Raw genomic sequence first — 14,087 nt, 5'->3', positions numbered from 1 at the left:
AGAAACTAAAACAGCCCAACAGAAACTAGACTGAAATGCAATGCTATTCCTATTGCAAATATTCAAGTGTTCAGCCAAGTGTGGGCTGGCATCTACAGAGAAATAGGGAGTTGAAGAGAATGAGAAAGGAGATTTTAGTTTTCAGGATTTAACAATAAGTACAAAGCTGTGGGAGAATGGGAGAGTTACAGCAGCATCTACACAGACAGCCTGACACGATAAGATGACTTCAGATATTTCCGTAAATGTGTAGAGTTGCCCATTTTTGGCATTAGCTTCCCAGTTACTATAAAACATGTCTAGACATCTAAAATGTAAGATAGTGTGATTTGTTAACAAGATAGAAATTAAAATAGATGGTCTATGAAACACTGGTATAAATTCTCAGTTCAATATAATTTAAAAATATTGTAGCTCACTTAAATTCATTTTCTGATAATGCAGTTAAATAGGACACGAGTATTCTTTTAAAGGCATGTGACCAGCTAGAAACAAAAATCTTTTCCATGGATTATTTTGACACTTTACTAAGTGAGGTTTTTTAAAAAACATCTTGCAAGTTGTTAATCTAGACTGTGGACTAAAATCTGGAAGTACTGAAACTGTAGTTGATAAATTTAGTATTTGTAGGTGCCAATTCACATCCCCACCTGAAATACTCTAGTCTGTTTGAACATTATAGGCTAACAACAGAATATTAAAATATAGATAAACAATAGACTGTTTACAAGAACTATGGTCTGGTAGGTCAAATATGAATAATGTTCCTTCCAGGCTATAAAAATATAGGAATGTTGTGATTTTTTCACTTTCATTTAATAGATACTCCTGTGTAAACAGTCAAAGAGTACAGTTTTCAATTCTAAACACTAATCAGAGAAACCCTATGAACAGCTTCTTGGCTTTACAATAGCTGGCTCATGTCCAAAATCTAGCATTAAATGGGATCAATGAATTCAAGAACATTACCTTTAACTTTTAGGGCCCTTATGGAATAAATGAACAAGTCTGGTACAGGTTGTGAGAGAGTGAATGAAATATAGCTCACATGGAATATGACCAAGTCCAAAAGGAGAAGAACAATTTAGAATGCCTAATGGCAATATTTTTGCTGAGAAAAAAAAATACTAGTTGTGACTTTTTGCTAACATCCTCTCAAAGTGCACAGATATCATGTCTGGCTTTGGTTAGGGAATATACCACAGGTTTCCTGTAAAATAAACTCAACATTATTGTTAATGAAGTGACATATATATATCATCCAATTTAGCAATACCTTTATTCAGAAGGTCTTTTTCCACAGCACACACTGTAACTGGCACTTATATTTAACAAGAATATAAGCCCAACTGTGCTGTCCTGTTTGAGGTGCTGAAAAATTCTGGTAAGGAAAGACACACAATTAAAAGTGATATTTAAATGTAAGGCTTTTCAGGACTCTGAGCATTACGTTGTTGTGAATACTAATTTATAAATAATACAAGCAGTTCCGACTGGGTGAGCTTTTCTTGTAAATTTTCCAGTTACCCAGGGGCTTCTTTTTTCTACCAAGTTTAATCTGTATAAAATCTCCTAGGGAAATGATGGTCTACTGCAGGGGTCTGCAACCTTTCAGAAGTGGTGTGCTGAGCCTTCATTTATTCACTCTAATTTAAGGTTTTGCATGCCAGTAATACTTTTTAACGTTTTTAGAAGGTCTCTTTCTATAAGTCTATAATATAGAACTAAACTATTGTTGTATGTAAAGTAAATAAGGTTTCTAAAATGTGTAAGAAGCTTCATTTAAAACTAAATTAAAATGCAGAGCCTCCCAGACCGATAGCCAGGACCTGGGCAGTGTGAGTGCCACTGAAAAATAAGCTTGTGTGCTGCCTTTGGCACGCGTGCCATAAGTTGCCTACCCCAGTCTACTGAATAAAGCTGTCACTAGCAGTCTCACTGCTTTAACATCCTCTCTAAGAATATGCGTCAATAGGACCAGGGAACAGGAATCTTACTGTCGATTACATAGATAACTGCCCTCATTCCACACTCCCCATGTTCAGGATATGTCTACAATGCAGCTGAGCAGTGCAATTTGCAAAATGGGTAGACAGATTTGAGCTAGCTCTGTTTGAGCTAGCATGCAAAAAATAGCAGTGCGGACACTGTGGCATGGGGACACAGGTGGCTAGCCTAGCTGCCACCCATGCTGCAACATCTCCACTGCTATTTTTAGTGCAGTAGCTTGAGCAGATGGGAACTGCACCTCCCAGCTGCTGTGTAGACATACCTTCAGAGAGAATCCTGGCTTAGCACCAGACATAGGCCATAAAATGCCAAACCCAAAGTTGTGACTAAGTGGTATGAAACAGACCCTAGCCCTTGAGGCTTCTCATAAGCTTATTAGTCCTAGAAATAGTTTAATATGCAATTTACTCAACACGCAAGTGACAGCTGATGAGGAAAAGTGATTTGACAGTCTGTTACGAAAGACTGGTAATTAAAAGTATCAGAGAAAGATGTTTTCATCCCTGCCTGTATAACCAGCCTCTAATGAGTGATTACTGAATAAGGTGCAAAAAGGTTTTTTGGTCAAATTTATAAGGACTTCTCTACACTACAGATTATGCTGGTATAACCTATGTCGCTCAGGGGTGTGAACTGACTACCCCCCAAGAGTGACCTAAATTACTCCAACCTAAGCGCAGGTGTGGACAGTGCTATGTTGGCAGCAGAACTTCTCCCATCAACATAGCTACCACCTCTTGGCAAGGTGGTTTTAAAATGCCGACAGGAAAGTTCTCTCCTGTCAGCAGAGAGTGTCTTCACCAGATGCACTACAGCAGCACAGTGGTGCAGCTGCACTGCTGTAGCATTTCTAGTGTAGAATAGCCCTAAGAGTTAATGACAGTGCTAAAAGCATTTGACTCCTCTTCGTAACAATAGAAAATCAAGCCCCTGAAGGGGGAATTAGCCTCACTGTAAAGAATTAGGTGGCTTACTCCATATCTTGCTTCAACTTACATATGTATGTGGGGGGGAGGGGAAGAGAAGGTGTGCGCGCTAGGGTTAGGAGTTTTTATACAGAGACTGAAATAGCCATACATTTAGTATTCACAGTAGATTTCCTTTTTATTCTCTCCCTTACAGTTTATCAGACTTCCTGACTTCACAGGGGCATGGCTTTCTCCATGAAGTATGCTATAGGTCATCCACTATCATAGTGTTTGAGCTAAGCTATATATTCCTTTCACCATTTGTTTTTTAAAACAATTACAAGAAAATTCCAGTGGTTTTCCATAAAGTTTTATATAGTCAGATATTAAGACATATCTAAGAGAAATGGTCCAGCATTATCGGGGCCAAAACTTCACTTGTCAAAGTTATTTGACTTTGGTAGGTCTCCAAGTTGTAAATACTACATTATACATATAATTCAAACGATGATCCCCTCTTAGAAAGGCAAAACCATAGACAATCTGTTTCTGTAAGGCCTAGTGTTTTATACTCGGCTAATAGAGAACCAATAGAGGGACCACAAGTTCTTGAAAATCCCATTACCCGAGCTATGCTGATGTTGCTATTACTGGTGCATTTGCTAGAAAATAAAAGAAATCAAGCTATATGGTTCCCATTATTAACATGGGGTGCTGGGGAGGGGACAGGGCAAGTTTGCCAAACTTTAGAGAATCAGCTATTTGAAAGTGTACTTCCAATTGAAAGATCAACAGGTTAAGGTAAAACATGCATGAGTGATACACCCACACGCAGATTTATGACAGTATATTATTACAGTTAAGTGCACCATACCACATTCATATGGCAAAAACACACATCAAGATTACTTACATAACGGGGCTAAATTAGTTTGAACAAATTAAGTAGCAAGGCAATCCAGCAGGGGAAAGGAAAACAAATTACCTGATATGTCTTAGGCCTCAAGTGAATATCTATAGTCTGAATCAAAATGAGCCTAGCATACAAAGAATGCCTGTTTCAGTAACAAGCAAGAAAAATGACTATTAACATATGTGTCAAAGGGCCTAGCCAGGAGAAGTAATATGCAATCAACAGGGAGATATCATTGCTGAATCTAAAGAGGAGATGTTCGGTCAATGATCATGTAACACGTGACACTTGCAGTACAGGCTTGTACTTCACTTTACCTTTAGCCAATCAAAGGCCTTAATTTCAAGCATACGGTTCCTTCCCCACATTTTCCCCCACCCCTCAAAAAATAAAAAGCGCTCTAACTTTTCCAGAGCAGAAAATCTATTCTGGAATAATATCAATATCAACATCCACTATTTTTAAGAAAAAGAAACATCCGTGCTGCAATGCACAACAATTCTGAGAAACCCTGCACATGGTCGTATGCTCCACTGCTCAGCTGCCCATGTTTGTCCCCCCAAAAGTCATTTGCCAGTGTCTGCACTTTAGCTGTCAGCAGTCTGCAAGTACCCTTCTTTGGTAGCAAAAGGTGTTTGAGACATCTGAGCATGGACTCTGGGGCCAGAGGGCTGAGGTCAATCAAGGTACATGCTTTTTTCTTGGTACAACTCTCAGCTCCCCATCACCTTTAAAGCCATTATACTCAGTAGCTGGAAGGATGAGCAATAGTCTCCCACACTGCAGTAGGGATATATGAAGCATTGCACGTGGCCACTGTCTCCACTATAACGACAACATAATGGCAAAAGCTGATAGACAGCAGGATTGTAACCAATGGTAAACTCAAACCTGAGGCAATTTCAGTTATTCTCTCGAGCAAGATTCAAACATATTTTGGGTGTTCAGAAACTTTACTAAAAGCCCTGTGTTTACATGCAAAATATGCAAGATTCTCAGGCTCTTGGCAAGTTGCCTATATGGCATCCAGAGTTGCAAAACATGGGCAATACTGCACAAGGGAGATAAATAGGGGACGATTCATGTTACCATCTCTTGCCCCATTCCCTCCAACAAAATGCCAAGTCTTCCGGTTTAATCCTACTCCTCCACAGCTCAGCTAAACTGACTTTTGCTTCTGAATCTGGTTAAATTCCACCCAGCCCCTTTGGTAGAGTATGTAGGTGTGGTCACTGTACCTCTATAGTGACAAAGCCACATGTGAGTGATGCATAAACTCTCAAAAGGTTAAACAATCTGCTAAGCTTCAGGCAGACTCTTCACTCACCTCTAAAACATAAAAGGATTTTAATATGAGTCAGTCAACAAACTGAGTCCCTAGGTCCTCAAATCACTGAAGTTTTGTTTTTGTTGGGTTTTTTTTTGGGGGGGAGGGGGAAATAAAGTCTATTTTGGTATGCTGGGGATAAATTTAAAACAGATGTATATGGGACAGAAGGGCAGCAGCATGGTGAGGCCACGACCTTTAAGGAAAAAAACTTTATTCAGGAAAGTTTAAATTGATGTTTTTGCTATTTACTCACCATTTCCTATCACTATTTAATACATTTTATGTTATTAGCAGAGATCTGACAAAAGCAAATGCTGTTATGTGACTCAGGACCACCACCTGACGACTCCCACCTTGTTCTATAGTTTAGCTCTGTGTCAATGGCATGCCAACAGTAGCTTCTCTTCTTTTTCTGTTATGCAATACACCACACAATAGTAAGTACAACGCTGGCTACACATTAATTTATATTTTCTGGGTAGAGGAGTGAGAGGAGCACACAGTGAGATTCAAGCATTTATTGGCATTCCTTGTTCAATTTGTCCAGAATTTAGTTTCACTGCATTTCAGTAGACTTTAGACTGAGTAATTCAGATACCCCTGAGGTGTCCAAGACCCATCTGAGATTATAGAAATATTCAATACAGTTATTTTTTCACTAGCTACATCTCATCTGGAGGGAGGAGACTTCAAGCAATGGCTAATCCATTTAAAAAGGGGAGGGGAGAGTGGCCTCAAAAGAATTGAGATGATGCTAGGGTGTAAATTAAATTTAGATGATTCTGCTTAGAAAAATGTATAGATACAGAATGAAATAGTCTGCAACTGTATTTTGAAACAGCTGAAATATTTAGTTTTGATTTCCATTTGCATCATTTCATAGCAGGTTTAACTCCGGACAAGGCCTAACAGACATGTAGGCCATTAAAACTCTTGGAAGGAAGAATAATATTTTGAATCTGAAATATTGATAGGCAATGGATGCTAAGAAAAGAATAAAGATGATGTACTCAAACTGCTTTAGTATGCAGGGTTATTATGGATAACGCTTATTGATGCAAATATCCAAGTTGTTTAGAATCTTTCTTGGTAGGCCAATTAACTTCCTCATAAAGAATGACGTTATGGCCAGAAACAACTCCCACTAATTGGAGGGTGTGGAGTCTCCTTGAGGAAGCTGGAAAGGTTGGCTATTACTTTTGAGACTATATTGGAGACTAAGTATATTGCCATAGCATTTTTTCATGCTATAATTATTTAAGCATCAACAACGTGGCTCACTACTGTACAAAACTCAGAACATGACATAGCCCTTGCTCAGGAGCAGCTTACACTGTTGTTTGTGCTGAAAATTTTCAGGAGTCGAGCACCAGGGCAGCACAACGCATACTAGCAATGGTAGATGTGCAGCGTAGACCAGGCACTGGTGTTTTTAACCACCTTTTACCATCTAGAGCTGCTCGATGATAATGCTTCCATCATTGCCTGCATTAAAATGGAAGTATTGATAAAAATTCTCAGTGTAGTGCAGCCTAAACAAATACAGTAACTCCTCACTTAATGTTGTAGTTATGTTCCTGAAAAATGCAACTTTAAGTGAAACAATGTTAAACGAATCCAATTTTCCCATAAGATTTAATGTAAATGCGGGGGGTTAGGTTCCAAGGACATTTTGGGGGGCAGACAAAAGCCACTATATACTGTACTGTACTGTGATTGAGACATGCCCCTGGCTTATCCCACACAGGCACAGCCTGCTGCAGGCAAGGACGCTAGGAAGCACCTTTGCAGCAGCAGCTTCCCCGAAGAACAGGCTCGGACTCTGCCGGGAATGTTCCCGGCCCACCTCTTTTCACCCCCACTCCATCTCCTCTCCGGAGCACATCACATCCCTCCCCTACAAAAGTCCTAAACGTTGGGAGGGAGGGGGAGGAGGCAGAGAAGCAGAACTTCTGCAATGCTCCCTTGTAAAGTCGCTGCTCTGCCACAGAATCTTACAAGCAGGCAGCCAAACGACGTTATAACGGAGCACTGCACAACTTTAAATGAGCATGTTCCCTAATTGAGCAGGGACGTAACACTGAAACAACGTTAAGCGGGACGACGTTAAATGAGGAGTTACTGTATATCACAAAACACACCAGGAGACCCTTCTGACCTATGAGTCTATGAGTCTATGTTTCGTGATGGGTTAGTGACAGAATTTTTTTTGCAGACATGGGTTTCACGGAAGGCGCAAGTTGAGAGATCTAAAAAGAGAGCAGGGTGCCTAGGGCACAGAGTACAGGGATGGCGCTCCAGGCCATCGGGACAGAATGGGCAAAGGATACTAAAGGAGTGATGAGAACTAGGACCTTTCTTAAGGTTAACAGAATTTCATGCTGTAGGGTACAAATTGATTACCACAAGCATCAGGAAAGACTCCCTCCTCTCCCCCTAGTATACTGTAACATAGGTACATTTTGTCTCTTAAGCATCAGGTATTTGCTATTGCTGGAGGCAGGATACCAGATGTAGGCTAGTGTTCTGATGCACTGTCCTATATAAAAGCACAGCCAAATGAATTAAGAGTCAATCTGGGTAATGTTTTCCTTTTTTTAGTTGCTTTATTTTCTTTGTGGTGGCCAAACCTCCCATAGGGAGCAGATTTAGAATACGCTCTTGTTCAGCTAGTCTTGCCGAAGAGTTCATTCTTAAGAGTTTAGCTGCTGATGTGTTGGTATGAGAAATCCATCTGAAATACATGTTTAGGAAATACAGCCAATATCTTATCACTGTACATTACTACTAAAGTAAAAGACCATTCCCAAAAGTAGCCTGGATTGTATTTTAAAACTCACAACAACAAAAAATTCAAGAAACTGTTTGTACGGCTTAACAAAAGATGTACATTAAGTCTGAATAACTGGGCAGACAAACTCAACAATTTACTTTTTATTTAAAGATGTTCATCATTATTATTCATAGTTCTACAACACACTACCTTTCAGGACGGGGCATCAGCCTGTTAAGGATCCTATTAACGTCAGAGTTCCAAGGCCATGTCTACATTAGCGAGCTTACAACAGCACAGTTGTATCGATGCAGCTGAGCAGCTGTAAGATGGCACAGAGCGGCTACATGAGCAGATGGGAGAGAGCTCTCCCATCAACATAATAAAAACCCTTCAACAAGCAACAGTAGCTCTCTTGCCACATAGTGCTGTGCCCACTACCATTTATGCCAGCGAAACTTACGTCACTCAGGAGTGTGGTTTTTTCACACCCCTTAGCGACATAAGTTTTGCCGACCTAAGTGGTAGTGTAGACATGGCCTAACTTAAAAGGTACTAAACAGAGCTATGTAGACGTAATCAGTACTATCTTTGTTTATCTCGCAATATGCCATAACTGAATAGAAAACAGCAGCTTCCAGTGTACATACTGTTTTGCACGACTGCACATTTTATACACATACACACATCATTGTTGTAGCCCCGTCAATCCCAGGATATTAGAGAGACGAGATAGCTGAGATAATATCTTTTATTGTCCCAACTTCTGTTGTTGAGAAAGACAAGCTTCTGAGCTTAGACAAGTTCTTCGTCAGGTCTGCTTTTATATATCTATATAACACATTACATTAAAAACATTTTCTTGTCAACAAATAGAATTTATGCTTCTTTGTAGCAGTAAGTAACTTCACTGCTTTAGAATACTTTTTTGACAGCACTGCTAATCTCCAACCCTCACTAACAAAACCATGTCACTGCATCCATGCCCTCAAATTACTAACAATAACTTTAAACCAGTGAAAATATGCTCAGGAAACATGACAATTCAGTTCTGAAACTAATTAAAATTTTGGATAATATTTGGTCTATTTTCCATCATTCTATTTGCTACTAAAATGTTTTTAGAGTTCTCACCTGCACATGGAAATACATGAATTTAGGTCTCAAATAGTCCTTTAGCACTTAGCTTAATTTTAGATTTTTCATTTCTTCCCTGCCTCCTTCCAGTTTCGTGAATGTACACATTTTCAGAAAAAGCATTACTTTTGCAATGATTCACATTAATCTTGTTTTGGTACATCACTTATCGGCAGCTAACCTGAAGACTAAAATGAATAAGAACATCGAAAGGCAGGAGAGATGAAAGGTCCCTGCAACATCAAATAAATATTTCCCACAGAAGGCTGCTACTAGCATGTGCTTACTTTTCAAGCTACTCTGTGGTAAAGAAGAACTATGCAACCAAGAATGGACCAGAAAGGTAAAAAACAATAACCACAGTCCTGAGACTTTTTGCATTCGGCCTTTTCTCTCTGAATGCCTATCAACTGCAAGACTTCACACAGTGGCTAATCATACATCAGACTCCATTCAGAAGTTAAATCATACACAGGTTAAGGAAATCTGACTTTTACTAGGATATAATCTGAAGTCACTGTAAACAAGGATGCTTACTGATCGCTATGGTCTCCGCATCAAATCAGCATCAGCTGTTGTAAAAAAAATTTCAAGTTTTTTCATGATTATATTTGATTTCTATACCTGTCTCAATCCACTGGTCAGTTTCTGGATAAACACTCTGTTCTTCTTCATTGCAGTTATCAGACACTCCTCAAGTTGTCATTAACAAATATTTTTGCTTGATGGTGTTGACCCTCCCCCTCAGCAAAGAGAACACTGCCATACCCAACGTTGGTCCAGTCCCTTTCTAGGTTGCTCTTCTCCCCCCATTCAAGCTGTTCTCAAGAGCAAAAGGAGCAACAAGCCGCGCAGGTGAAAAATTGAATGGAAGATACTTCCCCCCTGCGTACAATCTCCATAAAATGAGAAGTAAACCTTGCAGTTGCCCTCATTTCTGTCACCAACACTGCCTCTTCCCCCTCTTCAGAAAAAGACAGCTGTTACAACAGTGAAGTGCTGGAAACAACCCTGACTTAGCTGGGGTGCTTTGTGTTATCCCAGATCAGACTGATTACATGGCATATTCTTTGAATAGCTCTTATTGTTTACCCTCTGCTCCTTGTGCTCCTTCCGCCCTCTCCATCCCCCACCCCGAGTAATCAAATTCTGCCCGCAACTGCCTGTGCAGCATATCGACAGCTCAAAGCAATGCAAATGTGGCACCTCCTTCCTCTTTCCAAGCTTCCTCCTCCCCCTCAAGTATCTCTCAGGCTATCTACAGCTGGTCTGTTTTTAAGAAGGTATTTTCACCTCTCTCTCTCCGCCATCGACTCCGCAAGAAGCGCACACGCACACAATAAGCCAGCCACACATCAGCGACTCTCCCCTCGCCGCAGTCCCTACAAGGAAGTTCACGTCTAATAATGTCACGAGCAGCAAACAACATGCACCCCCCTCGCCCCCAGTATTACACACCAAGGGGACAAAAGGACGCCCCCCAGTAATAGTCTCCTTACAATTACAAGGCCGCCCCGCCAGACCTCACCCCCCCACCCACCCCAGATAGACGCTGCCCCCCACCCCCTGCAATTGTAGGGCCTCGGAAGCCCGGACCTCCCCCCCCACATCCCAGCGTGTCCCCCCTCTACCGAAACAGGAGTCTCCTTTCTGCCTTGCACAACCAGAACCCCCCCATCCCCCCTTTCCTCACCATCAGCCCCCCCCGGAGTGGGGCAGCCCCCTCCCCTGCAGTCCCTATGGCAGCACGGCCACTGCCAGCCCCTCCCCCCACGGAGCCGAGGCCGGGTCCCCTCCGGGGGGGAGCCCGCAGCCGGGCCCCCCCGGGCCGGGCCTCACCTCAAACCTGCTCTTGGTGACCCCGTTCATCTCCCTCCTCATGGCGGGGCCGGTGGCTCGGGGCGGCTCCCCCCGGGTGTCTCCTCGCGCCGGGGCAGGGGGGGGGGCGGGGTGCGGCCTCCGCCCGCCGCCGCGTCTCCTCCGGCCTCAACTTCAACCCAAAACAAAAACACTCCGCACCTGCCAGCAACAGCGCCGCTCATTGGCCAGCGCCGGGCACGGCGGGGGGGGAGCCAGCCCCGGCGCGAGCCCGGCCGGTGGGGAGCACGCGCGGACCCGCCGGAGGGAGGGGGGCTGCAGCAGGGCCGCGCCAGCGATCCCACCCCCGGGGGAATGCACCCAGCTCGTGAGCCAGGTGCCCAGGCCCCTGCATCCCCCCCAGCAGCGTGTAACTCCCCCACCACCCCCGTGGCCCAGCATCTCCCCACGTACCTTGGGGGGGCTGCACCCCTCCACCTACCCTAGGGTGCCATGTCCCACCTATCGCAGGGCAGACCATATCCCCCTTCAGGACTCTGCATCCCCCCACCCTAGAGAGACTGCACCCCCTCCCAAGCTCCTGCATCCCCCCATCCTAGAGAGACTGCACCCCTTCCCAAGCTCCTGCATCCCCCCCAAATATGGGAGACTGCACCCCCTCCCAAGCTCCTGCATCCCCCAGCCTAGAGACTCACTGAACCCCTTCCCAAGGCCCTGCATCCCCCCACCCTAGAGAGACTGCACCCCTTCCCAAGCTCCTGCATCCCCCCCAAATATGGGAGACTGTACCCCCTCCCAAGCTCCTGCATCCCCCCACCCTAGAGAGACTGCACCCCTTCCCAAGCTCCTGCATCCCCCCCAAATATGGGAGACTGTACCCCCTCCCAAGCTCCTGCATCCCCCAGCCTAGACTCACTGAACCCCTTCCCAAGGCCCCGCATACCCCCACCCTAGAGAGACTGCACCCCTTCCCAAGCTCCTGCATCCCCCCAAATATGGGAGACTGCACCCCCTCCCAAGCTCCTGCATCCCCCAGCCTAGAGACTCACTGAACCCCTTCCCAAGGCCCTGCATCCCCCCACCCTAGAGACTGCACCCCTTCCCAAGCTCCTGCATCCCCCCACCCTAGAGAGACTGCACCCCTTCCCAAGCTCCTGCATCCCCCCCAAATATGGGAGACTGTACCCCCTCCCAAGCTCCTGCATCCCCCAGCCTAGACTCACTGAACCCCTTCCCAAGGCCCTGCATACCCCCACCCTAGAGAGACTGCACCCCTTCCCAAGCTCCTGCAACCCCCCAAATATGGGAGACTGTACCCCCTCCCAAGCTCCTGCATCCCCCAGCCAAGAGACTCACTGAACCCCTTCCCAAGCTCCTGCATCCCCCCACCCTAGAGACTGTACCCCTTCCCAAGCTCCTGCAACCCCCCAAATATGGGAGACTGTACCCCCTCCCAAGCTCCTGCATCCCCCCATCCTAGAGACTCACTGAACCCCTTCCCAAGCTCCTGCATCCCCCCACCCTAGAGACTGTACCCCTTCCCAAGCTCCTGCAACCCCCTAAATATGGGAGACTGTACCCCCTCCCAAGCTCCTGCATCCCCCCATCCTAGAGACTCACTGAACCCCTTCCCAAGGCCCTGCATCCCCCCACCCTAGAGTGACTGCACACCTTCCCAAGCTCCTGCAACCCCCCAAATATGAGAGACTGTACCCCCTCCCAAGCTCCTGCACCCCCCCATCCTAGAGACTCACTGCACCCCTTCCCAAGCTCCTGCATCCCCCCACCAGAGGGGAGACTGCACCCCTTCCCAGGACCGTGTAATCCCCAACCCGAGGACGCACCCTTCCCCGTTCAATACAGGGCACAGAGCAACACCCCCTCTCCTTACACACGCATCTAAAATCCAGGGGAGATTGCAACTGGTCGGTTTTAACCCCACCTCTACCTCTCCGTGGAGATCGCGCGCACACACACACACACACACCCCTCTCCGGGGGACTCACCACACCATGTGCATCCCCTCCTGCACCTATCCCGCGGAACCTGCAAGCGGGGGGATCGCCTCCGGTCCTCCAGGAGCCCCACGCCTCCCACCCCGGCTAGAGGGCTGCATCTACCCCCCAGGGAAACTTCAACCATCACCCCATATCTACCCAAGATCACATGCCCCAAACCTGCCCCGCGGGAGATTGCAACCCCCGCACCGCGGAGCTTTACCCCCTTGACCTATCCTGCGAGGAACTGTCCCCCTCCTGCACCCAGGGGGCTGAGACTGTTTACCCCGAGCTGGGGCTGATTGTGCTGCCCTGAAGCGCTCCCCCCTGTGGTGCCAGAGCAGACTACATCATCCCCAAGCGTTTGTGGCTTCCGGGCCGACTGCAGCCCTGTCCAGGCCCGGGAGGTAGCAGAGCCCTTCCCACGCTTTGGTCCCCTGCTTTGCACGGTCGCGCCCTCGTGCATCTTATTCGGCCGCCTCCCGGGGGGGGCCGCTTTGCAGCGTAATGCGTTGGGGCGCCCTCCGCCTCAATTTCCGCTAAGAACAGCCCCTCCCCGCTGGGCGCGGCTTTGGGATGACGTCGCGATGGCGGGAAAATCAAGCGTGGCGGGGGGTATTTAAATAGAGCGAGCCACAAGAGCGACGTAGGGGACGAGGGGCGGTGGTTCTGGGGACAGACTCAGCTGAACGTTAGCTGCAGACAGAATCCCAGACGTGCTGAAGCATTCTGACCGAAAATCCATCTGAGAAGTCTCTGGGTTAGGGAATGACAGATTCCTTCAGCTGCGGGGAAACAGATTCAACAGGAGCAGCACCCTAGAATCTACTATAAAACTCCAGCGTAGAAGCGAAAAGAAAATTAGGGCTGGTGGAGCCTTTTTTATTCTCTGCTACACCGTGGGCAAATACCAGTTTAATACACACTGTACATCTACAGTGCCCTCCTTCACAGGATCTCAAGGGACCTTAGAAACTTCACTTAACTTTCCCAATAGCATTGTGAGAGAGGTCCATGTCATTTACAGATAGACACTAAGGCACAATGAGGAAAAGGACCTTGCGCAAGATCACAGTTAGGCTGTGGTATAGCTGGAATTAGAACCCAGATTCCTTGACACCCAGTCTTGTGCTTCTGCTTAACACCATCTTTGTCCTCACATCAGACCTCAGTTGGGCCAGTGAGTACCCTCTGTATCCTG

At 45.7% G+C, this 14,087-nt stretch overlaps 1 protein-coding gene across 3 annotated transcripts in view; it reads right to left on the bottom strand.

The window, feature by feature from the left end:
- Positions 1-11,018, bottom strand: part of FBXL20 (F-box and leucine rich repeat protein 20) — a 78,689-nt gene extending 67,671 nt beyond the window's left edge. For 2 of the 3 annotated variants that reach the window (XR_003997635.1, XM_030541725.1), the window contains exon 1: positions 10,911-11,018. Coding sequence is in view for 1 of the 3 variants with exons in the window: in XM_030541725.1 (XP_030397585.1) it covers positions 10,911-10,952 (42 nt within the window). In the remaining 2 variants the exon portion in view is untranslated. The remainder of the gene's footprint in view (positions 1-10,910) is intronic. The other variant, XR_003997636.1, reaches the window with a different exon arrangement.
- Between the last annotated feature and the right edge of the window lie 3,069 nt (positions 11,019-14,087).

This window comes from Gopherus evgoodei, chromosome 23 (genome assembly GCF_007399415.2).
Source record: "Gopherus evgoodei ecotype Sinaloan lineage chromosome 23, rGopEvg1_v1.p, whole genome shotgun sequence".
In the NCBI taxonomy this organism is placed as follows: domain Eukaryota; kingdom Metazoa; phylum Chordata; order Testudines; family Testudinidae; genus Gopherus; species Gopherus evgoodei.
Note: the sequence above shows the minus strand (reverse complement) of the source record. Positions and strands in the feature narration are given on the sequence as shown.